The 26555-nt window shown below is 36.7% G+C and overlaps 1 protein-coding gene across 2 annotated transcripts in view; it reads left to right on the top strand.

The window, feature by feature from the left end:
* The window catches only part of dnah12 (dynein, axonemal, heavy chain 12), a 38400-nt gene that overhangs the window by 3710 nt on the left and 8135 nt on the right, over nucleotides 1-26555 (top strand). For both annotated transcript variants that reach the window (XM_073822604.1, XM_073822605.1), the window contains exons 7-57: nucleotides 1463-1658; nucleotides 1797-1985; nucleotides 2179-2332; nucleotides 2466-2557; nucleotides 3996-4174; nucleotides 4303-4438; nucleotides 4524-4649; nucleotides 4732-4866; nucleotides 5154-5347; nucleotides 5487-5724; nucleotides 5827-6012; nucleotides 7024-7224; nucleotides 7420-7614; nucleotides 7762-7883; nucleotides 9051-9333; nucleotides 9416-9535; nucleotides 9619-9775; nucleotides 10380-10552; nucleotides 10742-10894; nucleotides 11602-11841; nucleotides 11936-12181; nucleotides 12259-12378; nucleotides 12468-12577; nucleotides 12734-12917; nucleotides 13010-13150; nucleotides 13557-13640; nucleotides 13734-13922; nucleotides 14021-14140; nucleotides 14218-14406; nucleotides 14889-15040; nucleotides 16546-16684; nucleotides 16789-16955; nucleotides 17078-17333; nucleotides 17640-17939; nucleotides 18604-18782; nucleotides 19205-19397; nucleotides 19649-19810; nucleotides 19920-20114; nucleotides 20622-20755; nucleotides 20938-21100; nucleotides 22476-22556; nucleotides 22730-22906; nucleotides 23083-23214; nucleotides 23300-23389; nucleotides 23478-23618; nucleotides 24002-24243; nucleotides 24340-24487; nucleotides 24955-25100; nucleotides 25219-25433; nucleotides 26051-26243; nucleotides 26342-26534. In XM_073822604.1, coding sequence (XP_073678705.1) covers nucleotides 1463-1658; nucleotides 1797-1985; nucleotides 2179-2332; nucleotides 2466-2557; nucleotides 3996-4174; nucleotides 4303-4438; nucleotides 4524-4649; nucleotides 4732-4866; nucleotides 5154-5347; nucleotides 5487-5724; nucleotides 5827-6012; nucleotides 7024-7224; nucleotides 7420-7614; nucleotides 7762-7883; nucleotides 9051-9333; nucleotides 9416-9535; nucleotides 9619-9775; nucleotides 10380-10552; nucleotides 10742-10894; nucleotides 11602-11841; nucleotides 11936-12181; nucleotides 12259-12378; nucleotides 12468-12577; nucleotides 12734-12917; nucleotides 13010-13150; nucleotides 13557-13640; nucleotides 13734-13922; nucleotides 14021-14140; nucleotides 14218-14406; nucleotides 14889-15040; nucleotides 16546-16684; nucleotides 16789-16955; nucleotides 17078-17333; nucleotides 17640-17939; nucleotides 18604-18782; nucleotides 19205-19397; nucleotides 19649-19810; nucleotides 19920-20114; nucleotides 20622-20755; nucleotides 20938-21100; nucleotides 22476-22556; nucleotides 22730-22906; nucleotides 23083-23214; nucleotides 23300-23389; nucleotides 23478-23618; nucleotides 24002-24243; nucleotides 24340-24487; nucleotides 24955-25100; nucleotides 25219-25433; nucleotides 26051-26243; nucleotides 26342-26534 — 8650 coding nt within the window. The remainder of the gene's footprint in view (nucleotides 1-1462; nucleotides 1659-1796; nucleotides 1986-2178; nucleotides 2333-2465; nucleotides 2558-3995; nucleotides 4175-4302; nucleotides 4439-4523; nucleotides 4650-4731; nucleotides 4867-5153; nucleotides 5348-5486; nucleotides 5725-5826; nucleotides 6013-7023; nucleotides 7225-7419; nucleotides 7615-7761; nucleotides 7884-9050; nucleotides 9334-9415; nucleotides 9536-9618; nucleotides 9776-10379; nucleotides 10553-10741; nucleotides 10895-11601; nucleotides 11842-11935; nucleotides 12182-12258; nucleotides 12379-12467; nucleotides 12578-12733; nucleotides 12918-13009; nucleotides 13151-13556; nucleotides 13641-13733; nucleotides 13923-14020; nucleotides 14141-14217; nucleotides 14407-14888; nucleotides 15041-16545; nucleotides 16685-16788; nucleotides 16956-17077; nucleotides 17334-17639; nucleotides 17940-18603; nucleotides 18783-19204; nucleotides 19398-19648; nucleotides 19811-19919; nucleotides 20115-20621; nucleotides 20756-20937; nucleotides 21101-22475; nucleotides 22557-22729; nucleotides 22907-23082; nucleotides 23215-23299; nucleotides 23390-23477; nucleotides 23619-24001; nucleotides 24244-24339; nucleotides 24488-24954; nucleotides 25101-25218; nucleotides 25434-26050; nucleotides 26244-26341; nucleotides 26535-26555) is intronic.

Here is a 26555-nt window from a genome sequence, read left to right as displayed (position 1 = left end):
CAGTACTTTGTTGGGCCTCCTTTTGCACTAATTCCAGCATCAAGGCGTGTTATGGTAGCCCAAGTTGCTTTGATATTGGCCTTCAGCTCGTCTGCATTTCGGGGTCACTGTTCCCTCATTGCTGGCCAATTGAGTACAGTTTTTCCATGGCTATTAAACCAGGTACTGGTAGTTTTGGCTTTGTGGGCAGGTGCCAAATCCTGCTGGAAAATAAAATCATCATCTCCAAAAAGCTTGTCGGCCTCAGGAAGCATGAAGTGCTCTAAAATTTCCTGGTAGACAGTTGCGTTGACTGTGGACTTGATAAAAGACAATGGACCCACACCAGCAGATGACATGGCTCCCCAAAACATCACTGACTGTGGAAACTTTACACTAGACTTTTGTGTCTCTCCGGTCTTCCTCCAGACTCTGGGACCTTGATTTCCAAATGAAATGCAAAAATTGGGTAACAGACCAGTACTTTTTCTCCTTAGCCCAGCACAGATGCTTCTGTCGTTGTTTTTGGTTCAGGAGTGGCTTGACGCATGGAATTCTCCAGCTGTAGCCCATGTCATGCAGACGTCTGTATGTGGTAGTTCTTGATGCACTGAGTCCAGCCTCAGTCCACTCCTTATGAAGCTCCCCCAGATTTCTGAACCGCCCTTGCTTGACAATCCTCTCAAGGCTACGGTCATCCCTGTCACTTGTGCACCTTTTCCAGACACATTTTTCCCTTCCTCTTAACACTCTGTTAATATACTTTGATACTGCGCTCTGTGAGCATCCAGCTTCTTTTGCAATCGCCTTTTGAGACTTTTCCTCCTTATGGAGGGTGTCAATGATGGTCTTCTGCACAACCGTCAAGTCAGCAGTCTTCCCCATGATTCTGAAGCCTACTAAGCCAGACTGAGACAATTTAAAGGCTGAGGAAACCTTTGCAAGTGTTTTGCGTTAATTAGCTGACTAGATTGGGACACAGGGAGCCTACAATGTTGAACTTTGTCATGATATTCTAATTTTGTTTTTTATCTTTAATCCATAATCATTCAAATTGAAACAAATAAAGGCTTGAAATATTTCACTTTGTGTGTAGTGAACTAATATTACCTACAAGTTTCACTTTTTGAAACAAATTATTTAAATGAATGGACTTTCCCTCGATATTCAAATTTTTTGGCACATACCTGTATACTGTATTTATATTGAGAAAATCGCCTTTACAGTTGTCCATATTAAATTCTTAGCTATGCATATTACTAATCAAAAATTAAGTTTTGATATAATTACGGTAGGAAATGTACAAAATATCTTCATGGAACATGATCTTTACTTAATATGGTACTGATTTTTGGCATAAAATGAAATATGGATCATTTTCACTCATACAATATATTTTTGGCTATTGCTACAAATATACCCGTGCTACTTAAGGGTGACATATGAATTGATATGAATTTAAATCTTGAAACCTGCTATAAAGGTCCACAGGGCCTGTGGACTGTGAGAATCTGAAGAACAAAGTGGCTGTGGAGTGTGAGAGAGTCGAGGACAAGCTCATGAAATCCTGGTTCCCCAAAGTCATTCACCTCCTTACAAGCAAAGACACTGTGCAGAAAGTCAAACCCAAAAAACTTGACTCTTTTTACAACTGTGCTTCAACCCTTATATCCAATCAGGTAAGCTGAGTATTATTTTCCCCACCATTTTATATCTGCTAGCAGTAGTTGTAAGATTTATTGCCAAGTATTCGTGATTTGTTGGCTGAGGATAACTGAATCATTGGTTTTGTTAACATTTTGTTTTTCTTTTATTAGCTAAAGGCACTAGTTGAGAGGAGTGTGGTAGCATTTGTCAGCTTGTTTGATGCCCTGAACATGAGCAAGCTTCCTCTATTCAAGATGGACCTAATATTTGATGACGAGAAGATGGATTTTTATCCTAATTTTCATGACCTTGAGGAGGCTGTGCTTGAAATTGCAAACCTGATCAGCAATACCATGCAGGTTGGGAAATATTTTGATGTGCAATTGTGTTGCACATAATTAATCTGACTATGTGAATAATATCGGATCAGTCTATCCGCTCATGTTTGATATTGTAGAAACTTACATTTTCTGTAAAGCAATTTGTATTGTGAAAAGCGCTATAAAAATAAACATGAATTGAATTGAATATTAAGTCTTGTCGGTCCTACAGAGAGTGCAGACAGTCCAGTCATGGCTAGCAGAGAGCAACATTTCTGTTGTGGATGCCAAGCTCCCAGATCATATTCAGATGTGGGCGCAGGCCACTCTTAGGAATGCTGTAAGAATAAACTTGGATGGACCCGCCAAACACTTCCAGAGCTATGGTGAGTAAGCAAAACACCCTAGCAACACCTTAGCAATCTCATATCATTGCACTAAAATCAAACAATACATCAATGTTAGCAATATGTTTTGTGACACTCTATTGTTCTGCTCAATTACATGAATATTATTTAGTTGACAGCTATGACTGGTTAGTCAATGGAACGGCACAGGCTCAAGTGGAAAAATTATTGGAAGAAGAGCATTCCTTTGATGAGTACACTAAGGTCAGCTTATATTTAATTTAATATGTGTGACTTTGGACCACAAAACCATCTTAAATAGCACAGGTATATTTGTAGCAATAGGCAACAATACATGTATTAGTCAAAATTATAGATTTTTCTTTTATGCCAAAAATCATTAGAATATTAAGTAAAGATCATGTTCCATGAAGATATTTTGTAAATGTAAACTTAATTTTTGATTAGTAATATGCATTGCTAAGAACTTCATTTGGGCAACCTTAAAGGAGTAGTTCACTTTCAGAATTTTTTTTTACAGATAATATACTCACTCCCCTGTCATCCAAGGTGTTCATGTCTTTCTTTCTTCAGTCGTAAAGAAATGGTGTTTTTTTAAAGAAAACATTTCAGGATTTCTCTCCATATAGTGGACTTCTATGGTGCCCCCAAATTTTAACTTCCAAAATGCAGTTTAAATGCAGCTTCAAAGGGCTCTAAACGATCACAGCAGAGGAAAAAAGGGTCTTATCTAGCAAAATGATGGGTTATTTTCTAAAAAAAAAAAAAACTTTTTAACCTCAAATGCTCTTGTCTAGCTCGGCAAGACGAGCGTTTGAGATTAAAAAGTATATAAGTTGTAAGTGTTTTTAGAAAATAACCGATCGTTTCGCTAGATAAGACCCTTCTTCCTCGGCTGGGATCATTTAGAGCCCTTTGAAGCTACATTTAAACTGCATTTTGAAAGTTCAAACTCGGGGGCACCATAGAAGTCCATTATATAGAGAGAAATCCTGAAATGTTTTCTTTAAAAAAACACCATTTCTTTACGACTGAAGAAAGAAAGACGTGAACATCTTGGATGACAAGGGGGTGAATACATTATCTGTAAATTTTTGTTCTAAAAGTGAACTACTCCTTTAAGGGCGATTTTCTGAATATTTAGATTTTTTTGTACCCTCAGATTTTCAAATAGTTTTATCTTGGCCAATTTTTGTCTTATACTAACAAACCATACATCAATGGAATTATTTATTCAGCTTTCAGTTGATGTATAAATCTCAATTTCATTAAATTGACCCTTATGTCTGGTTTTGTGGTCCAGGTTATATTATATACACTACTGTTTAAAAGTTTGCTGTCGGTAAGATTGTACCTTTTATGCTTTTAAAAAAAACTTTTATGCTTACCAAGATTTCATCTTTTAATCAGTAACAGTATTATTGTGAAATATTATTAAAAATTAAAATTACAGTTTTCTTTTTTAATATTATCTAAAGTGTAATTTATTTTATGTTGTTATATTGATTATAGAAAGTTCTGAAGATTTTTTTTTTTAATATCATTTTTTTGTAAAAATGTAAAAGTCCTAATTAACTACTTTCAAAAGAAATAAAATCTTACATAACCCAAACTTTTGAGCAGATATGTATTTTTACTTTTATACTGAACTATGTCTGTGTGTTCATGTATCACATGTCAGCAAGTGGATCGGTTTCGGGCTTTGTCACAAGAGATAACTGGCCTTCCTTCTTTAATCCATTTTGACATGGTACGACTGGACTGTGAGGAGCTCAAGCAAGGACTTGCAAAGAAAGTGAACACTCTTTCTGAAATCATTGTGGGGAAGCTTGTTAGCTCATACCACCAATGCAGTCTTCAGTAAGAGATACACTTCAACATTCTGTCATCATTTATTTTAACTTGTCTTCTAAAACCTATGTGAAATGTTTAGTTTAACTATCATTTTATCTCTATCTGAAATTTAATGAAGATGTTGTTTTTCTCAGAATTTGTAAAGAGTTTGAGGCCATTCAGGGCAGGGCTTTGAAAGTCCCTGAAACAACAGAGGACATGATAGAAATGATTACCTACATTGATCAGGTGAAATCCAAGGGAATAGAGGAGCTCAACAATAGGATATTGGTGGGTACCTCAGATCTATTTACTTTGTAATGTTCTTACTGTAAATAACAATTCAAATTGTAACTTTTTACAATGCTTTTTCTAGGAAACACAACACAAGATGAATTATTTGATGGATGTACATATTTTTGATGCAGAGCTTCTTGAACTGAATGCCACAGTACTGCTCTGGCCACAAAACATTTACCCGATCTTCGATCAAAGTGATGAGGTGATATTTTGAAAATACATACTGTAAACCAACAATATAAATGTGTTTCTGTTAGAAGGACTTATGCACTCTGTTGTTGTAGGTGATGGAAAAAGCCAAGCAAAAGGGTCAGCAAGAACTTCAAGGCCGAAGAGAGAAGCTGCTTTTAGAGCTAGAGAAAGTAGGCCGCAGGATGGAGGAATTTGCACACTGCTCTGAACTCGATATGATGCAGCAGGTATATTACAAACTGAAATCTTCAGTTGATTTGAAAATTCTGTCGTGAATTATCACCCTCAAGTCTTTCCAAACCCATAGGACCTTTGTTGATCTTCTGAACACAAATTAAGATATTTTTTAGAAATCTGAGAGCTTTATGACAGACAGCAACACAACTGACATGTTCAAGGCCCGGAAAGTCAATGTAACATCGGTAGTTCAACCTTAATGTCATGAAGCTACAAGAATACTTGACTTCTGAAAGAAATCCATGATTTATATTATAATACTTCCTCTCCTTTCCAGTATGCTTCTGATGTGAGAGCAGTGCAGAAAAGAATTCAGGACATTGAGGAATCAATTGTCTTCATCAACAAAGAAGAAGCCCTTTACAAATGGGACCAAACCTTATACCCAGAGGTGGAAGTGGTCAAGGAATCTATTGAGCCCTATCAGAAGCTCTTCAACTTGGTGATCAAATGGCAACGCACGAGAAAGAGGTTTGTGGAATCAGATTCCTCTTATCCATTGTTATAATGGATCACTTAGTTTTCACTATTTTCAGGCAGTGTCTTTTTCTCTCCAAGAACTTGATTTATGTTATAAGGACTGATATCTTATCCTGTCATCTGAGTGTAGATGGATGGACGGGTCTTTCTTGGATTTGAATGGTGAAAGTATAGAGCTGGAGGTTGAGGAGTACCTCAGAGAAATATACAAGATGCAGAAGTTCTTCCAGCAGAAACAGAAAAAGGCAGAGCAAGAGAAGGAGAAAATTGCAGGACTCAAGAAGAAGCCCAAAGAGGAGGAGGACAAACAGGAGAGTGCCACTATTCTCATTTGCACCAGTGTTGTGGAGCAAGTCAAAGAGTTCAAGGTAGTGTTTTCATCCTGCAGACTGAAGGGTTGGTTTATACAAATATGAACAATTAAATCTGTTCATAAATTTTTATTTTGGGGTGAACTGTCTTTTTCTTAGGAGTACATTCCATTGGTGTCCATCCTGTGTAACCCCGGCATCAGACCTCGACACTGGCAGCAAATGTCTGAAATTGCAGGCAATGACTTGACCCCTGACTCTGGAAGCACGCTGCGCAAAATCCTCAAACAGAACCTCACCCCGTACCTTGAACTGTTTGAGAACATCAGTGCAGGAGCCAGCAAAGTAATGACACTGTGAAACAACACTTGTATGATTTAGTGCAGTTCTTTTATGCAGTTACATTTGAGGTCAAAAGTTTACATACACCTTGCAGAATGTTGATTATTTTACCAAAATAAGAGGGATCATACAAAATGCATGTTATTTTTTTAATTTAATACTGACCTGATTAAGATATTTCACAAAAAAGACGTTTACATATAGTCCACAAGAGAAAATAATTATTTACATACGATTGATTACAATGCTGTGTTGATACCTGAATGATCCACAGCTGTGATAGTTGTTCATTAGTCCCTTGTTTGTCCTGAACAGTTAAACTGCCCACTGTTCTTCAGAAAAATCCTTCAGCTCCCACATATTCTTTGGTTTTTCAGCACTTTTTTGTATTTGAACCCTTTTCAAACAATGACTGTATGATTTTGAGATCCATCTTTTCACACTGAGGGCAACTGAGGGACTCATATGCAACTATTACAAAAGGTTTAAATGCTTTCTGATACTTCTGATAGAAACACAATGCATTAACAGCCAGGGGGTGAAAACTTTTGAACAGAATGCAGATGTGTACATTTTGCTTATTTTGCCTAAATATCAGAAGGATTTTTTCAGAGGAACAGCAGGCAGTTTATCTGTTCAAGACAAACAAGGGACTACTGAACAACTATCACTAAACAAACAAACAAACAAAAAAAAAAACAGCTGTGGATCATTTAGGTAACAACACAGTATTAGGAATCAAGCGTATGTAAACTTTTGAACGGGGTCATTTTTAAAAATTCAACTGTTATTTTCTCTTGTGGACTATATGTAAATGTCTTTTATGTGAAATATCATATTCAGGTCAGTACTAAATAAAAAATAGTATGCAGGATTTGTAGGATCCTTCTTATTTTGGTAAAATAATTAACATTTTGCACATTCTACAAGGTGTATTTAAGCTTTTAACCTCAACTGTATATGCCATAAAGAGACAAAACATCTCACATCTTTTTGGAAACTGTTCACTTCCAGGAATTTGGTCTGGAGAGGGCCATGCAGAATATGGTGGAGGTTTGGGATACAGTGTCTTTTCATTACCATCCATACAGGGACACCGGCGTGTCCATTCTGTCCTCTGTAGATGAGATTCAAACCATGCTGGATGACCAGATAGTGAAAACCCAAACCATGAGAGGCTCTCCTTTCATCAAGCCTTTCGAGACAGAAATTAAGGTGAGATTGAAGTTGAGGGATGGGGATTTTAAGAAACGAGTAATCAATTACTCAAGATTTAAAATGTATATTTAGTTTTATTCATGAAAAAACTCAAAAAATTTTAAAACAGAAAGAATTAACTTTTTAAAACAGCTGTAAGTTTTCTTGATCATGGGCAAGAAGTAGTAAGCTAATTTTGTTTATTTAAACCAGACCTGGGAGGAACGTTTGATCCGTATCCAAGACACTATAGATGAGTGGCTGAAGGTACAACACCAGTGGCTATACCTCGAGCCCATCTTCAGTTCTGAGGATATAATGAAGCAGATGCCAGAGGAAGGCCGTCTCTTCCAAATTGTAAACAAACACTGGAAGGAGGTCATGATACACTGCGTGAAGGACTCAAAGGTGATGACACATACTAAATACAATACATTTCAAAAGAAGAATTTGAGGTGTAGAAATATTTTGCTTATGGTCTAGCATAAAGCTCATGTATTGGTTTTATTTTATGTTTGAAAGAAACTATACTAATAATTCCTCCCATTTGCACAGGTTTTAGCTGCAACTTCTTTGCCTGGATTGTTTGAAAAACTCCAAGAGTCCTTTATCCTCCTTGAGAACATTATGAAGGGCTTGAATGCTTACCTTGAAAAGAAAAGATTGTTTTTTCCACGGTAATACATTCAAATTTTGATGTTAAAGTATGTAATTTTTTCATTTTAAAAAGCCATTGATAAGTATATTTTACTAAAAATTAACTAAAAGCATGCTGTTTGTTTGATAATTCTGATAAGTCCTGGCAAAACTGGCTTAACCAATGATTTGAGTTTGGAATGGGGAAACATTTTTTTGACCAATGGCAGACAACATTTTTGGAAACGGTCATTTTTTTTGTAGTTTCATTCAGTGATGCTACACAAAGTGTTATTTTAGTAATTATTTCTATAGTATAATATTATTTATTAATAGTTTCTTTTTTATATTTTTTAATTTTACTGTTTACTGTTTATTTTGTTAATTTTATTGCTTTTGTAATTTTTATAATGTTTTTGTCATATTTTAGCTTAACTATTTACTTAACTATTCTAATTTTTATTTATATGTTTTTTTTTGCTAATATTTATGTTTTGTTTTATTTCAGTTAATAACCATAAACCATTTCAATAGTTTTAGTTTTACTTAATTCGTTTTAATAACAACACTATGGAAGCCCGTTTCCGCCACTGAATAAAAAATAAAAACAGGTAATTGTGTTTTTAAGTTTTTATCTAAGTTTTATCTTACAATTCAAATAAGAAATGAAGTCAGAATTGCAAGAACTCACAACTCTGATTTTTATTAGTATTATGATATAAAGTTATAAAGTCCGTACTGCGAGATATAAGCTCGCAGTTGTGAGAAAAATTGCAATTCTGAGAAATAAATTTACAATTCTGAGCAATAAAGTCAGAATTGCGAGATATAAACGAGATATAAATTCTGACTCTTTTTATTAGAATTGCATGTTTATATCTTACAATTGTGACTATTTTTCTCAGAATTGCAAGTTTATATCACAATTCTGACTTCATAAAACACAACTGCGAGCAATTCTGAGCACATATCAGTCTTTTTTCCCCCTCAGTATTAGACTTTATAACTCACAAAAAGAGGTTTGTGTTACGCAGTTCTGAGAAAAAAAGTCAGAATTGTGACATAAAAACTCACAATTACCTTTATTTTTTATTCAGTGCGGACTTCCATACAACACTGCACACTTCACCTTTAAATTACTACTTTCAAACTGCCATGGCATATATCCTCGATATTGTTTATCACTATTTGCTGTTCACACTCTGTAGATTCTTTTTCCTGTCAAACGATGAGATGCTGGAGATTCTCTCAGAAACCAAAGACCCCATGCGTGTGCAGCCTCACTTAAAGAAATGTTTTGAGGGCATCGCCAAACTGGACTTCCTGCCTAACCTGGACATCCAGGCCATGTACAGCAGTGAGGGGGAGCGTGTGGAGCTCATTGAGCTGATCTCTACATCTGAAGCACGAGGAGCTGTGGAGAAGTGGCTGGTGCAGGTGGAAGACATCATGCTGAGAAGCATCAGAGATGTGATCAATCGCTCCAGATTGGTAAGACTCAAGTTCCCATATGGGTCAAATTTAGGTCTTCATTACATTTTATGCACCAGGTTACTGTCTTGAACATTTTCAGGCTTATCCAGACACTAAAAGGAGTCAGTGGGTACGTGACTGGCCTGGACAGGTGGTCCTGTGTACTTCACAGATGTACTGGACGCTGGAGGTGCACGAGGCCATCAGGAGTGGTTCAAATGTAAGGAAACCACTCTGAATATCAGTGTACCATTAAATTATATTATCTGTGTACCTAAGACATTGATCTGAATGATTTCATAGGGTTTGAAGAACTACTATGAGCAGCTGCAGAATCAGCTGAATGATATCGTGGAGCTGGTGAGGGGGAAGCTGTCCAAGCAGACTCGCACCACTCTGGGGGCCCTAGTCACCATAGATGTGCATGCCAGGGATGTTGTCATGGAGATGATAGAAAAAGGTTCTCTTGTTTTGATTAATCTGCATGGTTGCTTTGATATTATTTATTTTAAAAAGTATTCTTCAAGGAATAGTTCAGCCAAAAATGAGAACTCTGTCATTAATTATTCGCCCTCATGTCGTTATAAACCCATAAGACCTGTTCATCTTCAGAACACAAATTAAGATATTTTTGAGGAAATCCGACAGCTTTCTGACCCTGCTTAGACAGCAACATAAATGACAAGTTCAAGGCCCAGAAAGAATACTTTTTGTGCACAAAAAAGCAAAGATAACAACTATTTTAATGATGTCCTTACTATCTTTCTGGGCCTTGAACGTATCAGTTGCCTTGCTGTCTATGCAGGCCCAGAAAACTCTCAGATTTCATCAAAAATATCTTAATTTGTGTTCCAAAGATGAACAAAGGTCTTATGGGTTTGGAATGACACAAGGGTGAGTAATTAATGACAGAATTTTAATTTTTGGGTGAACTATCCCTTTTGGTATTTAGAAAAGTTATCTTTATTGTATGAAATCATTATTTGAATTTGTGGTTACTGTATTGTACTGTTTGATTTATTTTTTACATTTTTTTAACTTTTTACTTTCTATATCCATTTTAGGAGTTTCTAGTGAGACAGATTTCCAGTGGCTTGCCCAGCTACGTTACTATTGGGCTGGCGACAATGTCCGTGTCCGCATTATAAACTGTGATGTCAAGTATGCTTATGAATACCTTGGAAACTCTCCTCGCTTGGTCATCACACCGTTAACAGACAGATGCTACCGAACTTTGGTATATTAAATGGCTAATTTATTTTATGCTATTTATTATGCTATGAACACACAGAAAATACTGAGTTGAAAAAATGTATTAATTCAATCTGAAACGCTAAACTTGCCAGCAAATTTTGCCACATATTTATCATTTGTGAGGCATAATTATTTTCTTTTCTGATATGTTGTTTATTGTCCTCTTTTAAAGATTGGAGCGTTTTACTTGAATTTGGGTGGAGCTCCTGAAGGACCTGCTGGCACGGGCAAAACCGAGACCACCAAAGATCTGGCCAAAGCCCTTGCTGTGCAGTGTGTGGTGTTTAACTGCTCAGATGGCCTTGACTACCTAGCCATGGGAAAGGTAAGAGGGTCCCGTTTCAAACAAAAAGCTTGAATTATGTTCTACATCAAGAACTTGTCAGAGAATTTCTTAAGCTCGCAATTTTATTAAGCTACAATCATCAGTTTATTTAAAATTTACTGAATGAGCTCTGTAAATTACATGACATCTTTTATATTAAAGTGTTAGTTCACCCAGAAATTAAAATTTGCCCATTATTTACTCACCCTCAAGGCATCCTAGGTGTATATAACTTCCTTGTTTCAAACGAATGCAAATTGGAGTTATTAAAAATTGTTCTGGCTCCTTCAAGCTTTATAATGCAATGAGTGGGTGTTTCTCTTCATTAGTCCAAAACAAGTCCAATAAAGTACATCCATCCATAATAAAAAGTGCCTCACACGGCTCCGGGGAGTAAATACAAAAATGCATCAATATACTACAGGAGGTCTTTATTCACCCCCGGAGCTGTGTGAGGCACTTTTTTTTTTAAATTATGGATGGATTTATGGCACTTAATTGTACTTGTTTTGGAGTGATGAAGAGAAACACCCACCCATTGCATTATAAAGCTTAAAGGAGCCAGAACCATTTTTAATATAACTCTGATTGGATTCGTCTGAAAGAAGTAAGTCATATACACCAAGGATGCATTAAGGGTAAATAAATAATGGGATAATTTTTTATTTTTCATTTAAATCAACATTTGCCTGAATCTCCTCTTCTAGTTCTTCAAGGGATTGGCGTCTTCTGGTGCCTGGGCGTGCTTTGACGAATTCAACCGAATTGAGTTGGAAGTGCTGTCTGTGGTGGCTCAGCAGATCCTGTGCATTCAAAGGGCCATCGAAATGAAACTTGAGTATTTTGACTTTGAGGGCACAGAGTTACGACTCAACCCTAACTGTTTTGTGGCCATCACCATGAACCCTGGATACGCTGGCCGATCTGAACTCCCTGATAACCTCAAGGTGTTTTTCCATGTATAATGGGTAGCTTGTTTCATTAAGATCAAGTTATCTAAAGTGGCTTTAACTGTACAATTCTGTTTTCATGTTACTCAAGGTCTTGTTCAGAACAGTGGCCATGATGGTGCCCAACTATGCACTGATTGCTGAGATCTCTTTGTACTCGTATGGCTTCCTCAATGCTAAGCCTCTCTCAGTGAAGATTGTGATGACCTACAGGCTGTGCTCTGAACAGCTGTCCTCTCAGTTCCACTATGACTATGGGATGAGAGCTGTTAAAGCAGTGCTGGTGGCTGCTGGGAACCTCAAACTCAAATTTCCAGATGAAAATGAGGATATACTTGTAAGTAAATGAAATGAAAGCCTTGTTAGCACAGTGCCTGGTTAAAACCTTATACATTGCCCTCATTCTCTTGGTAGCTTCTACGGTCCATCAAGGATGTGAATGAGCCCAAATTTCTCTCCCATGATATCCCTCTTTTCAATGGAATCACCAGTGACCTGTTTCCAGGAATTTCACTACCTGTGGCAGACTATAAGGTACCCTTTTCTTAATTCATTTTGTTTATTTTGTCATTTAGATATCTAGTAATAAGAGATTTTAATTATATCTTGTTCATATCCACTAGTTATTCCTGGAATGTGCTCAGGAGTGCTGCAAAAATCACAATGTGCAACCTGTAAAGGTTTTCCTGGACAAAATGATTCAAACTTACGAGATGATGATAGTTCGTCATGGGTAAGTAGGTATTTTCATGAATATTATAGTAATTGCACTTACATTTACATGGTTTTCTACTGGCTGTAAGGTTAAATAGTACATCAAACATGAGAATTTTCATCCATTAGAAAAATGGGAACAAATAATAAAAAATTCTGTTCAAATATTCCATAGGTTCATGCTTGTTGGCGAACCATTTGCTGGAAAAACCAAAGTACTTCATGTTCTTGCTGATACTTTGACCCTAATGAATGAAAAGGGCTATAACGAAGAAGAAAAAATTGTGTATGAAACTGTCAATCCTAAATCTATAACGATGGGCCAGGTGTTTGGTCAGTTTGATCCTGTGTCTCATGAGGTAGGAGCTTGGATTCTGCATCAGACGGATTATAAAATGCAAACGTTCATGTATTTGTGCATTTTTCACTTGTGAATTTTTTGTTTTATCAGTGGACAGATGGGATTGTGGCGAACACCTTTCGGGAATTTGCCTCAAGTGACACCCCAGACAGGAAATGGGTGGTGTTTGATGGCCCCATAGACACGCTTTGGATTGAGAGCATGAACACAGTGCTGGATGACAACAAAAAGGCAAGTTAACATGATTTTAAGAGCAATTCTTACTTTTATTTTAAGGGATAGTTCACCCAAAAATGCAAATTCTGTCATTAATTACTCACCCTCATGTCGTTCCAAACCCGTAAGATCTTTGTTCATCTTCGGAACACAAATGAAGATATTTTTGATGAATTCTGAGAGCTTTCTGACCCTGCATAGACAGAAAGGGTACTACCATGGTTAAGGCACAGAAATGTAGACACTTGCTGTCTATGAAGGGTTAGAAGGCTTTTGGATTTTAACAAAAATATCTTAATTTGTGTTCCGAAGATGAACTAAGATATTATGGGTTTGGAACGACATGTGGGTGAATAATTAATGGGCGAACTATCCCTTTAAATAAGCTGTATATAGTAACTGAAATCTTGTTTCATTTCAGCTATGCCTCATGAGTGGGGAGATTATCCAGATGTCCAATCAGATGAGTCTGATTTTTGAGGCCATGGATCTGTCACAAGCCTCTGTGAGTCAGCCTATTTCAGTACTTAATATTAAATCTCAGTACTATCCATTTTATTGTCTATACCACACTAACAATTTCCAATTCCTGAAATAGCCAGCCACAGTGAGTCGTTGTGGAATGATCTACATGGAGCCGTCTCAACTGGGATGGACTCCTCTGGTGCTATCATGGATGGGAACCCTTCCTGAACCACTTCAGTCACAAGACAATTCCACACTGCTGCAGCAGCTCTTCGAGTGGTTACTTCCTCCTGCACTTGTTTTATTACGCAAACAGTGCCGGGTAATTGTTTTACTTTATGAAATGCATAAAGCATCTTCTTAGATGTTGTCAACAAATCAGTCAGAGCTCATTCAGTTACACTGAGTTTAATATTCCAGGAGGTCATTCCCACCAGCAACAGTAATACTGTTGTGTCTCTCACACGACTTTTCGAGATGCTCCTGACTAGACCTTTAAATGAAGATCCAGGGAACAAAAACATACGCACATGGATCATGGTAATTATTCATTTGAAAGGCACAACTCATCAGAATGTCGTTAAATTTGTAAACATGAATTATTTTGGCCTATGCAGGCAGCTTTTGCCTTCGCCCTGGTGTGGTCTGTCGGTGGCTGCTGTGATACAGACAGCCGCAGTCGGTTTGATCAATTTCTGAGGGAAATAATCTCAGGAAAGGCAGAAGACTACCCCATACCTGCTGCTGTGTCAAGATGGGAGTGTCCATTCGAAGAGAAAGGTCTCGTCTATGACTACAGTTATGAGGTTGGTATACTGTATAGTAGTGCAGTAGTATGAGAATTTGGGAGATACACTACAAAAAAAGGCTTATCTTACTTATTAAGATGCATTTACTAAATAAGCAAAATGACATGAGATATTTAGTCTTGTTTCCAGGGAAAAAAATCTAAATTAAGTGCACTTTGCTTATAATGAGTAAAATTATCTGCCAGTGAAGTTTTTAAAATACTCTTGTTTTAAGAATATTTTACTTACCCCAATAAATGATAATTTAATATATAATATATAATAGATCATTTTACTTGTTTCTAGGGGGAAAAACTAAATTTAGTGCATTTTGCTTAAAATAAGACTAAATATCTTATGTCATTTTGCTTATCTAGTAAATTCATCTTAATTTAAGACTTTTTAGATATTTTAACTAGAAAAAAGACAAAAAACTAAGTAAGATAAGACTTTTTTGCAGTGTATTATTCTGGATAATAATGTTTTCACTTTTTATTCAGTTCAAAGGAAAAGGACGTTGGGTCCACTGGAATGAGTCGATCAGAAATGCACCATTGGGCGACAAGAATACCAAAGTACAGGATATCATTGTACCCACAATTGACACTGTGCGATATACTTACCTAATGGATCTCTGCATTCAGTATGGGATGTAAGTTTTTTTTTTTTTTACATCTTGACAAACATTAGATCTGCAGTTATTGAAGTAAAGAAATATGGTTTTGGTTTTCAGGTTCAAGCATTTTAAATTAGATTACAGTAGCATTATTTTAATATATTAATACTAATTTATTAGTCATCCTGCAACTCATTTGGAAGTTTTAGAACAACTGCATTAACTCATATCTTGTTTTAAACTTGATAGTTAAAGGATTACTTCACCTACAGAATAAAAATGACCAGATAATTTACTCACACTTATGTCATCCAAGATGTTCATGTATTTCTTTCTTCAGTTAATTAGAAATTAAGTTTTTTGAGGAAAACTTTCCAGGATTTTTCTCCATATACTGGACTTCAATGGGAGCCAGCAGGTTAAAGGTCCAAATTGCAATTTCAGTGTAGCTTCAAAGGGCTCTAAACAATCTCAGCCGAAAAATAAGGGTCTTATCAAGCTGTTACATTCCTTTTTTTAACAATTGTTCATTTTCTAAAAAAAATTTAAATGTATATACTTTTTAACCACAAATGCTTGTCTTCCACTAGTTCGACCTCACACATTACATAATCATGCATGTGTGACATGGGTGGAAGTACCGACTCAGTGTTTACAAAGCAAAGAAAGTCAAACACCCTTTACAAAAAAGGTAAAACAATGATGTTGGACTATTTTGAAGTGGGAAGAGAAAATAAGATGGAGTTTTTCGCTCTACTCTATATTTTTTAATTTAAGTACAGAGACAAACAACTAACCATGCATGACTTTTCCAATGTGATTGCGCGATGCATGAAGACATGTATGCAAATCGCAGAGCTAGTGAAAGATTTTGCCAGCATTTGTGGTTAAAAACCATACATTAAAATTTTGTTTAGAAAGTGACTAATTGTTTTGATTTGTTTTCAGAAAAAAAGAAGTTTAAATAAAGGGAATTTTTGCCTGAAACGAGCAAAATAATCTGCCAATGGGGTAAGAACAATAATCTAGTTTTCTGCTTGAAATAAGACTATTTTGCTTACCCCATTGGCAGATTATTTTGCTTGTTTTAAGCAAAAACTCACTTAATTTTTTTTTCTAAAAACATTTTCACTAGAAAATCCTTTTTGATTTAAGAATTTGTAGATATTTGGGCTAAAAACAAGACAAAAAGTCTAAGTAAGAAAAGCATTTTTGCAGTGTAAGACACTTATTCCTTGGCTGGGATTGTGTAGATCGCTTTGAGGCTGCACTGAAACTGCAATTTGGACCTACAACCCACTGATCCCCATTGAAGTCCACTGTATGGAAAAAAATTCTGGAATGTTTTCCTCAAAAACTTAATTTCTTTTCGACTGAAGAAAGAAAGACATGAACATCTTGGACAGACACAGGGGCGAGTAAATTATCAGGAAATTTTTATTCTGAAAGTGAACTAATCCTTTGAGCTATTGATTTTAATTTGTATTATTGCATTTACCCAAAATCGTTAAAAAATGTTCTTGTTTTTCACTTCGATCTAGGCCTCTTTTGCTCGTCGGCCCCACAGGCACAGGAAAGTCTGTTTATGTGAAAGAAAAACTAATGAACAATCTCGACAAAGACCTCTTTCTTCCGTTCTTCATCAACTTCTCAGCTCGCACCAGTGCTAATCAGACTCAGGTAACCGCCAGGATGCTTCCCAATCAGCATATTGTCAATAAATGAATCCATTGCATTTTGCAGTAGTATTTTTCCATGACACAAGCTCTCTTTATATTCTCTAGAACATCATTATGTCCAGACTAGACAAGAGGCGAAAGGGAGTGTACGGTCCTCCCATGGGAAAGAAATGCATCATTTTTGTGGATGACATGAATATGCCAGCAAAAGAGGTGTTTGGTGCACAACCTCCAATTGAGCTGCTTCGTCAGTATTTTGACCATGGGAACTGGTAAATGAAACTTCAATATACAATATATGTGTTATCTGTCCTATTCTTTTTACTTACTGATGTGCTGTTGTAAAGCTGAGCTTATTATTACAGCAGATTAATTTATAGAGTCTATGTTGTAGGTATGACCTTAAGGACACCTCAAAAATCACCCTTACGGACCTGCAACTGATCTCTGCCATGGGTCCTCCTGGTGGTGGGAGGAATGCAGTGACTCCTCGTTTTCTACGCCATTTTAACATCTGCAGCATCAATTCATTCAGTGATGAGAGCATGGTGCGCATTTTCTCTAATGTCGTGACCTTTTACCTCCGAACCAATGAATTCCCACCTGACTGCTTCACGATTGGCAATCAGATAGTCACTGCAACACTTGAGGTACGTCATGTGGTATATACAGTATATATACAGTACTGTTCAAAATTTGGGGGTTGAAAAGGTTTTTAAATGTTTTTGAAAGTCATCTTTTATTCTCACAAAGACTGCATTTATTTGGTCAAACATACAGTAAACAGTAATATTGTGATATTCTACAATTTAGCTGGTTTCTATGAATATATTTTAAAATGCATTTAATTTTTGTGATTTAATGCATCCTTGCTGAGTAAATTATTATTTTAAATGTATTATCAGTTATATCTGTTTTATTTTGCATTGTCTAATTCTGTGTTCTGTGTGAAATAGGTTTATAAAAAGGCTATAGAAAATCTCCTTCCCACCCCAGCTAAGTCTCATTACACTTTCAACCTAAGAGATTTCTCACGAGTGGTGCAGGGCTGCCTGCTTCTGAAGAAGGAATCGCTTGCAAACAAGCGGACAATGATCCGGCTTTTTGTACACGAATTGTATCGTGTCTTCTATGATCGCCTTGTTGATGACCAGGACCGAGCCTGGCTCTTCTCACTCATAAGCAATATTGTAAAGGAGCACTTCAAGGAGAACTTTGACACAGTCTTTGAACATCTTAAGGATGGCAACAAACCTGTACGTAAAAATAGACACCCAAGTTTTCTTTAGAATTTCTCATTTATTTAATAATGTACTTAAAGGGATAGTTCATCTAAAAATAGAAATGTCATTAATTACTCACCTTAATGTCATTCCAAACCCGTAAGACCTTCGTTCATCTAAAGAACACAAATTAAGATGTAACATTAGTGGTTCAACTGTAATGTTATAAAGCTATGAGTTATAAAGCTATTGTGCACAGAAAGTATTCTTGTAACGTCATAACATTACAGTTGAACTTCTGATGTCACATGGACTATTTTAATGATGTCCTTACTAACTTTCTGGGCCTTGAACGTGGTAGTTGCATTGCTGTTTATTCAGATTTCTCAGATTTCATCAAAAATACCTTAATTTGTGTTCCAAAGAAGAAAGTCTTATGGTTTTGGAACGAGGGTGAGCAGTTAATGACAGAATTTTCATTTTTGGGTGATGCCTTTAAAATTACTTTAATTTAGAAAATATTACCTTAATATCTTACACAGTTTTCTAAAATAAATTGATCTTGTTTTAACAAAAAAATTATATATTTTTAATGGAAAACACTCATTTAAGAGGACAAAAATACTGGCTTGCTTTCCAATGATGAATATGAAGTTATTTTTGATTATGTGTTTGTTTTTGCATTGTTTTTCCTAAGCTTTGTGAGGAAAATCTGCGGAACTTGTTATTTGGCGATTATATGACCCCTGACGTGGATGAAAGTGAGAGGTTGTATGCAGAGGTTCCCTCCATGGAGCGCTTTGGTGAGGTGGTAGAAGCCTGTCTGGATGAGTACAACCAAACCCACAAGAACCGCATGAACTTGGTCATATTCCGGTAACTTCTAAAAAGTTTACACTGTTTACACTTTAGTGCATAATGCCACATACTGTGATTCTCCAAAAGGAATTGTCTTCAAGGGATAGTCCACCCAAAAATGAACATTCTGTCATCATTTACTCACCCTCATGTCATTCCAAAACTGTATGAGTTACTGTCTTTAGTGAAACCAGATATTTTGATAGATGTTGATAACCAGACAGTTGGTTCTGCTTGACTTCCGTTGTACTTATTTATTTTGGTCAATACAATGGAAGTCAATAGGAACTGAAACCAAAATTCCACAGAAGAAAGAAATTCAAACAGGTTTAGAAAGACATGAGGTAAAGTAAATGGTGACAGAATTTTTTTTTGGGTGAGTAATACTTTGAAGAGAGCAGAAGTATGATATTTATTGTGTTCCTTGTTCATTTGTGTAGTTATGTCCTGGAGCACCTGTCCAGGATCAGCCGTGTGTTAAAACAGCCTGGAGGGAATGCTTTGTTGGTTGGAGTTGGAGGCAGTGGCCGTCAATCCATCACCAGGCTTGCCACTTTTATGGCTGATATGACTTTGTTCCAGCCTGAGATCTCCAAAAGCTATGGCATGAATGAATGGAGAGATGATCTGAAGGTATGGTATAATTAAAAAAATTAAAATTAAAAAAAAAAAAAAACTCTACCAAGGGCTGTCAAGATACCATTAAAAGCACCATAAATGTAATGAATACTACTTGTGTGCAATGTTTTAAGTATATATTACAATATTTTTGGAGCTTGACAGCCCCTGGTCACTTTGAACTGTTGGAAACTGTATGGAAAAGAGCTATGTGAAGGTTATATTACAAGGCAAATGTACCCACTAATGGATTTTGTGTTATCTAGCGCCTGATGAAGAATGCTGGAGTAAAGGGCCAGAAAATGGTGTTCCTCCTCACTGATGCTCAGATAAAGGATGAAGCCTTTTTAGAAGATGTGGACAGCATTTTAAACACCGGAGAGGTACCAAACATCTTTGCTGTGGATGAAAAGCAAGAAATCATGGAGGTAAGATACGAACAACATAAATGCAAATATCATATTTAATAGTCTTTATTGATGTGTAGAGATGTGCATTGTAAGAATATGTTTGTGTTTTTCTCTGTATCCTCTTCAGGCTGTACGCCCCATTGCTCAAGCTGGAAATAAAAATTTGGAGTTCAGCCCTCTGGCTCTGTTTGCTTATTTCGTAACACGTTGCCGAGAAAACCTACATATAGTAGTAGCCTTCAGCCCAATAGGAGATGCCTTTCGAAACCGGCTCAGGCAGTTTCCTTCCCTCATTAACTGCTGCACCATAGATTGGTTTCAGGTGAGGTTGGCAGGCCAGGGAATCGATGTTATACAGTCAAACCAAAAATTATTCAGACACCAGATATAATTTATTTATTTATTTTTTTACTAGTTGGTGCAGGACACTATAGTTCATTTTTGTAAGTGAGGATAGCAAAATAAAGTAAACTGTGACATATTATACCCAAACATTCTTCACACAGTAGACTACCAGTAAAATTAGTAAAACTCTGGGACCAAAAAATTTGACACTTTGACCTGATCATGTTTTGTTACATACCTTTCTATCAAAGTTATCTGACATTATCAAGATGAATTTGTTCTGACACAGTTTAACTCTTGAGTTCTTGTCATATTTTATTACCATTTTCTAAACTATAGCAAATAAACTGTGATAATGTGAGAATTTTTGAAGGTGTACATATACATTTTGGTTTGACTGTGAATAAAAATGACCAGTTGAATTAATTTTGAATAAAAACCTTCTCTGAAAGTGAAGTTACAGTTTAGTTTCTGATCTCCCTAGCCATGGCCTGAAGAGGCTTTGGAGCGAGTGGCTAATAAGTTCTTGGAGACACTAGAGCTGAGTGATCTTGAGCGACAGGAAGTCGTACCAATCTGCAAGACCTTCCACACTTCTGCTATTGATCTTTCTCACAGGTATGATGTTTATATCACAGCTAATATGACCTGTTAAATGGGTAATTACTACAAAATTAACTGAAAAAAGCAAATGATATTAAAACTATTTATTTTACTTGTGGCTTGTAGAACACAGACACTTTACAATGTTGAACAGTAAAGTTATAACAATTATTCTATGAAATTTTGTTACTTTGCAGGTTTTTGTCAGAGCTTGGCCGCCATAACTATGTGACTCCTACTTCCTACTTAGAGCTCATAGCTGCCTTCAGACTTCTTCTCACTCAAAAACGAGACACTGTTATGAGTGCTAAAAACAGATATACAAATGGATTGGACAAGCTGGCTTTTGCTGAATCTCAGGTAATGTGTTGGAAATAATGTAGAGAAAAAAAGAAGCAGATAAACATCTTTTAAATCCATATGTGCCCTCCACTAATATTGGCACCCTTGGTAAATATGAAATCCGTTTGATCTTTCATTAAAAGAATTCGCACAATTCTAACCTATCGCTAATGTAAACAATTGGAAAGTGAGGAGAATATAATTATGAAATAAATGTTTTTATAGGCCCACAACATTAAGGATCCAGCAGTATATTTAACTGTGGACATGGTGGTCCTTTTTTGCACCAAACCCATCTGGTGGATTTGCTGCTAAAAAGCTCTTTTTTTAGTTTCGTCTGACCATAGAAGCCAGTCCCGTTTGAAGTTCCAGTCGTGTCTGACAACTGAATATGCTGGAGTTTGTTTTTGAATGAGCGAGGAGGATTTTTCTTGAAACCATCCCGAACAACATGATGGTGATGAAGGGGCTGTTTGATCTTTTTTTTTAGGCTTTCTGTCCCCAAGATTCAACTAATCTCTGCAATTCTCCAGCTGTGATCCTTGGAGAGATTTTGGCCACTCAAACTCTCCTCCTCATGCATTAGGACGATATTAACACACACCCTCTTCCAGACAGATTTGTAACATTTTTAATTGATTTTAATTGACCACAATAAAATTCCCAAATTCATACTTTAATTCTCATTTAAAACATATTAGATTAGCGTAATTTGAGAAACCTTTTGTGTAAAAACATGGCAGAAGGCAGACATAAACAATCAGAGTTATATTAAAAAATATCTTGGCTCTTTCAAGCTTAATAATGACAGTGAATGAAGTTTAACATTTTGGAAGTTCAAAGAAAGTGCATCCATCCATCATAAAAAGTACTTCACAAAAGGCTCTGTGGGATTAATAAAGACCTTCTGAAGCGAATAAAGGGAATTTGGCATTTGTGTTACTCATTTTTATAATTCTGTGGAACAGAGAGTCATGGCTGGACAATTGTATGCTCCTAGTCACCCTGGTGTGCTAAAAAAATGGAAATATTGATGGAAATATACTTAGATATTTTACTTACAAGAATTTCTATGGGTGCCAATTATTGTGGCCAACATGCATTGGAGAAAAACATGTATTTCATAATGTGAGTTTCCCCACTTTCAACTGTTTTACCTCAGTGAAAGGTTATAATTTTGTGAATTTTTTAAATGAAAGATCAAAAAAGAAAAACTATACAGATGTATTTTTACAGCCACCTTTGCTCATATTTACCAAGGGTGCCAATATTTGTGGAGGGCACTGTAATAGTGCGTATAATACTAAAACTGGTCTTTTTTTATAATCTGTAGCCTTTTTAATCATGGTCAGTGAGGCAGAAATATGATTTTAATACATTTATGTTGGTTTAGGTGAGTGAAATGAAGAAGGAGCTGGTGGACCTGCAGCCTAAACTAGAACAGGCTAAAATTGACAACACCAAAATAATGAAAGTAAGAAACATTTGAATCTATTTTACAGTTCCTGAAATTTGAGGCAAATGTACATTTTGTTGGACAACCAGTGAATAGTGTTTCTGTTGTTTCTATAGTAGTATTTCAGGTATTTTAACTTAATGTTGATAAAAGTTTGCCTGCATATTTTAGCTACATGTTTCTCTTCTCAGGTGATAGAGGTTGAGTCAGTGGAGGTGGAGGCGAAGAGCAAACTTGTCCGTGTGGATGAAGAAACAGCTACTCTAAAAGCAAATGAAGCTCAGGCTTTGAAGAATGAGTGTGAGAGTGACTTGGCCGAGGCTATTCCTGCACTGGAGGCTGCGCTCTCTGCCCTGGACACACTCAAGGTCAAATACATAATTTACATTCTGCTTTTCACACACTATATAGTAAGAAAGTCAACATATTCAGACACGGGGAGAGTAACTGTGCTGTGTGAAGGTGGCTAATCATGTTTACATGCATGAAAATTAATTGAATTGAGGATTGTCTAAAAAAGGTATGGGTTGATTTGTGATTTCAGCCAGCTGATGTGACCATTGTAAAATCGATGAAGAACCCTCCATCAGGAGTGAAGCTGGTGATGGCAGCGGTGTGTGTAATGAAGGACATCAAACCAGAGAAGATCAATGATCCTGCTGGAACCGGACAGAAGGTCAAAAGCGAGTCTAGACAGGTCACATGACAAGAGCTTTCTTTGTTTTTATTTTTTTCTGACAGCATGATATCTATTCAAATAGATTCTTGACTACTGGGGTCCAAGCAAGAAGCTGTTGGGGGACATGAATTTCCTCAGAGACCTGAAGGAGTACGACAAAGACAACATCCCTGTAAGTCTTTTTTGTAATGTACGTGTGTACAGTAGGTTGTTTCGTAACAGTGTGGTTGATTTATTTTAATGCCATTGTTTTGTGACAGGTTCAAGTGATGCTTAAAATCCGTAGTGAGTACATGACCAACCCTGACTTTGACCCCACCAAAGTGGCCAAGGCGTCATCTGCAGCTGAGGGGCTTTGCAGATGGATCACTGCGATGGAGGTTTATGACAGAGTGGCAAAGGTAGGCAGACCCTCATCTATATCTCCCCCCAAGTATTATATAATATATGTGACCATGGACCACAAAACCTGAATCTTAATCTGAAATCTTAAAAATGAGATTTCTATTGATGTATGGTTTGAAATATTGAGAAAAATGCCTTTAAAGTTGTCCAAATTAAGTTCATGAAGTATCTTCATGGAACAGTTTTTTGACCAGTACAGTGTATTTTTTAGCTATTTCTATGAATATAGCCATGCTACTGGTTTTGTGGTCCAGAGTCACATATATAATATATTATTATATATATTATGAAATGTTATATATTTATTTCTTTGGAAATACATGCATACTTTTTGTTGTTTCATACCACTTAATGAGATTGAAATTACTTTGTCTTTAAGGTGGTGGCACCTAAGAAAGCCAACCTTATTGTAGCCCAGGAATCCCTGGCCACCACCATGGCCCTGCTAAACCAGAAGAGGGCGGAGCTAAAGGAGGTGGAGGACCGTCTGGCCTCACTGCAGAAGACTCTGGAGGAAAAGACTGAAGAGAAAGCTCAGCTGGAGTTCCAGGTGGACCAATGTGCTCGCAAGCTGGAGAGAGCTGAGAAGCTAATTGGAGGTCTAGGAGGAGAAAAATCCAGGTTTCAATCAACTACAAGAAAAACTTAGAACTCTATGCTGTCAGTTAATTCTTATACTTGAGCCAACAAAGTATGTGTTCTTGTATTTCTACATAGGTGGTCAAAAGCAGCCAGTGACCTTCAGTGCACATATGATAACTTGACAGGTGATGTGCTAATATCTGCTGGTGTTATTGCTTACCTGGGAGCTTTTACTGCCAGCTTTCGCAATGACTGTACCAAAATGTGGGCCAAGCTCTGCAAGGTACTGTACTGCACCTCTTAGTTATGACTGCTCTTGCTTGCAAATTAAAGGATAAGTTCATTTCCAGAATCAAAATTTCCTGATAATTTACTCACCCCCATGTCTTTCAAGATGTTCATGTCTTTCTTTCTTCAGTCAAAAAGAAATTGAGGTTTTTGATGAAAACACTCCAGGATTTTTTAATATAGTGGACTTCAATGGGAGCCAATGGGTTGAAGGTCCAAATTGCAGTTTCAATGCAGCTTCAGCTGGGTTTGTGTAGAGCCCTTTGAAGCTGCAATGATACTGCAATTTGGACCTTCAATCTGTTTCTCCACTATATGGAGAAAAACCGTGTAATGTTTTCCTCAAAAACCTTTTTTTTTTTACTTAAGAAAGAAAGACATGAACATGTTTTTTATTATTCTGGAAGTGAAGTAATACTTTAATATTTAGTGTAATTTATTCAATGTTTCTGTTCTACTCAGTCCAAAAAGATCCCATCCTCTGATGACTTCTCTCTAAGTAAGACACTTGGAGATCCAATCAAGATCAGGGCCTGGAATATCGCTGGCCTTCCCACCGACAGCTTCTCCATTGATAATGGTGTTATAGTGAGCAACTCCAGAAGATGGTATGACTGAACAAAGCCAAACCTTTTTCTAATCTTGTGCTTACAAGTGATGACAAATCTTTTCAGGAGATTTTAGAATCAAAATAGCATGTTTACAAACCGTTTTTCTCTTTGCCAGGCCGTTAATGATAGATCCACAGGGGCAGGCCAACAAATGGGTGAAAAACTCAGAACGAGAGCATAACCTGAATGTGATCAAGCTAACTGATGCTGACTACATGAGAACACTTGAGAACTGCATCCAGTTTGGTACTCCACTGCTACTGGAGAACGTAGGAGAAGAGCTTGACCCCTCCTTAGAGCCCCTGTTGCTCAAACAAGTTTTCAAACAAGGTGTTTTACTTTAACAACTCTTTTTAATGAGTTCTTGCTTTAAAGGGATAGTTGACCCATAAATGAAAATTCAGTCATTAATTACTTACCCTCATGTTGTTCCAAACCCGTAAGACCTTCATTCATCTTCAGAACACAAATTAAGATATTTTTGATGAAATCCGAGAGATTTCTGACCCTGCATAGACAGCAATGCAACTACCATGTTCAAGGCCCAAAAAACTAATAAGGACATTGTTAAAATAGTTCATGTGACATCTACGGTTCAACCTGTTTTCTTTGCAAAATTCTAGTAACTTCATAAAATTAAGGTTGAATCACTGATGTCACATTGACTATTTTAACAATGCCCTTAATACCTTTCTGAGTCTTGAATGTGGTAGTTGTGTTACTGTCTATGCAGGGTCAGAAAGCTCTCGGATTTCATCAAAAAATATCTAAATTTGAGTTCCGAAGATGAACTTTTGCGGGTTTGGAACAACTCACAAACGGGTGAGTAATGACAGAATTTTCATTTTTGGGTGAACTAACCCTTTAGGATTATTTTGATTACATGATTAATTTGACTCTCAAAGAGGGACTGAAAATCAAAGTGAGTTTCTGCTTTCTTTTTGTAGGGGGTGTGGATTGTATCAGATTGGGTGAGAGTGTGATTGAATATTCAAGTGACTTCCGTTTTTACATCACTACAAAGCTGAGGAACCCTCATTACCTTCCTGAGCTTGCTACCAAAGTGTGTCTGCTTAACTTCATGATTACACCAGAGGGTCTTGAAGACCAGCTACTTGGCATTGTGGTAGCAAAAGAGAGGTGATTCTGATTTTATTCCTTTGTTTTCCTGAAAAATATCTTTTGGAATTAGTGTCTTGGCCTGTATTATACAGTATTTATCTTCTGTTTTCCCTTAGGCCTGAATTAGAAGAGGAGAGAAATGCCCTGATTCTTCAGTCTGCAGCCAATAAGAAGCAGCTTAAAGAGATTGAGGACCAAATCCTGGAAACACTGCAGTCCTCAGAGGGAAACATCCTTGAAGACGAAAGTGCCATCCAGATCCTGGACGCTTCCAAGATCATGTCTAATGAGATTACTAAGAAGCAGCAGGTGTAGTGCATTTAAAGAGGT

This window comes from Garra rufa, chromosome 18 (genome assembly GCF_049309525.1).
Source record: "Garra rufa chromosome 18, GarRuf1.0, whole genome shotgun sequence".
NCBI lineage: Eukaryota > Metazoa > Chordata > Actinopteri > Cypriniformes > Cyprinidae > Garra > Garra rufa.
This window is presented reverse-complemented; position numbering and strand designations above follow the sequence as displayed.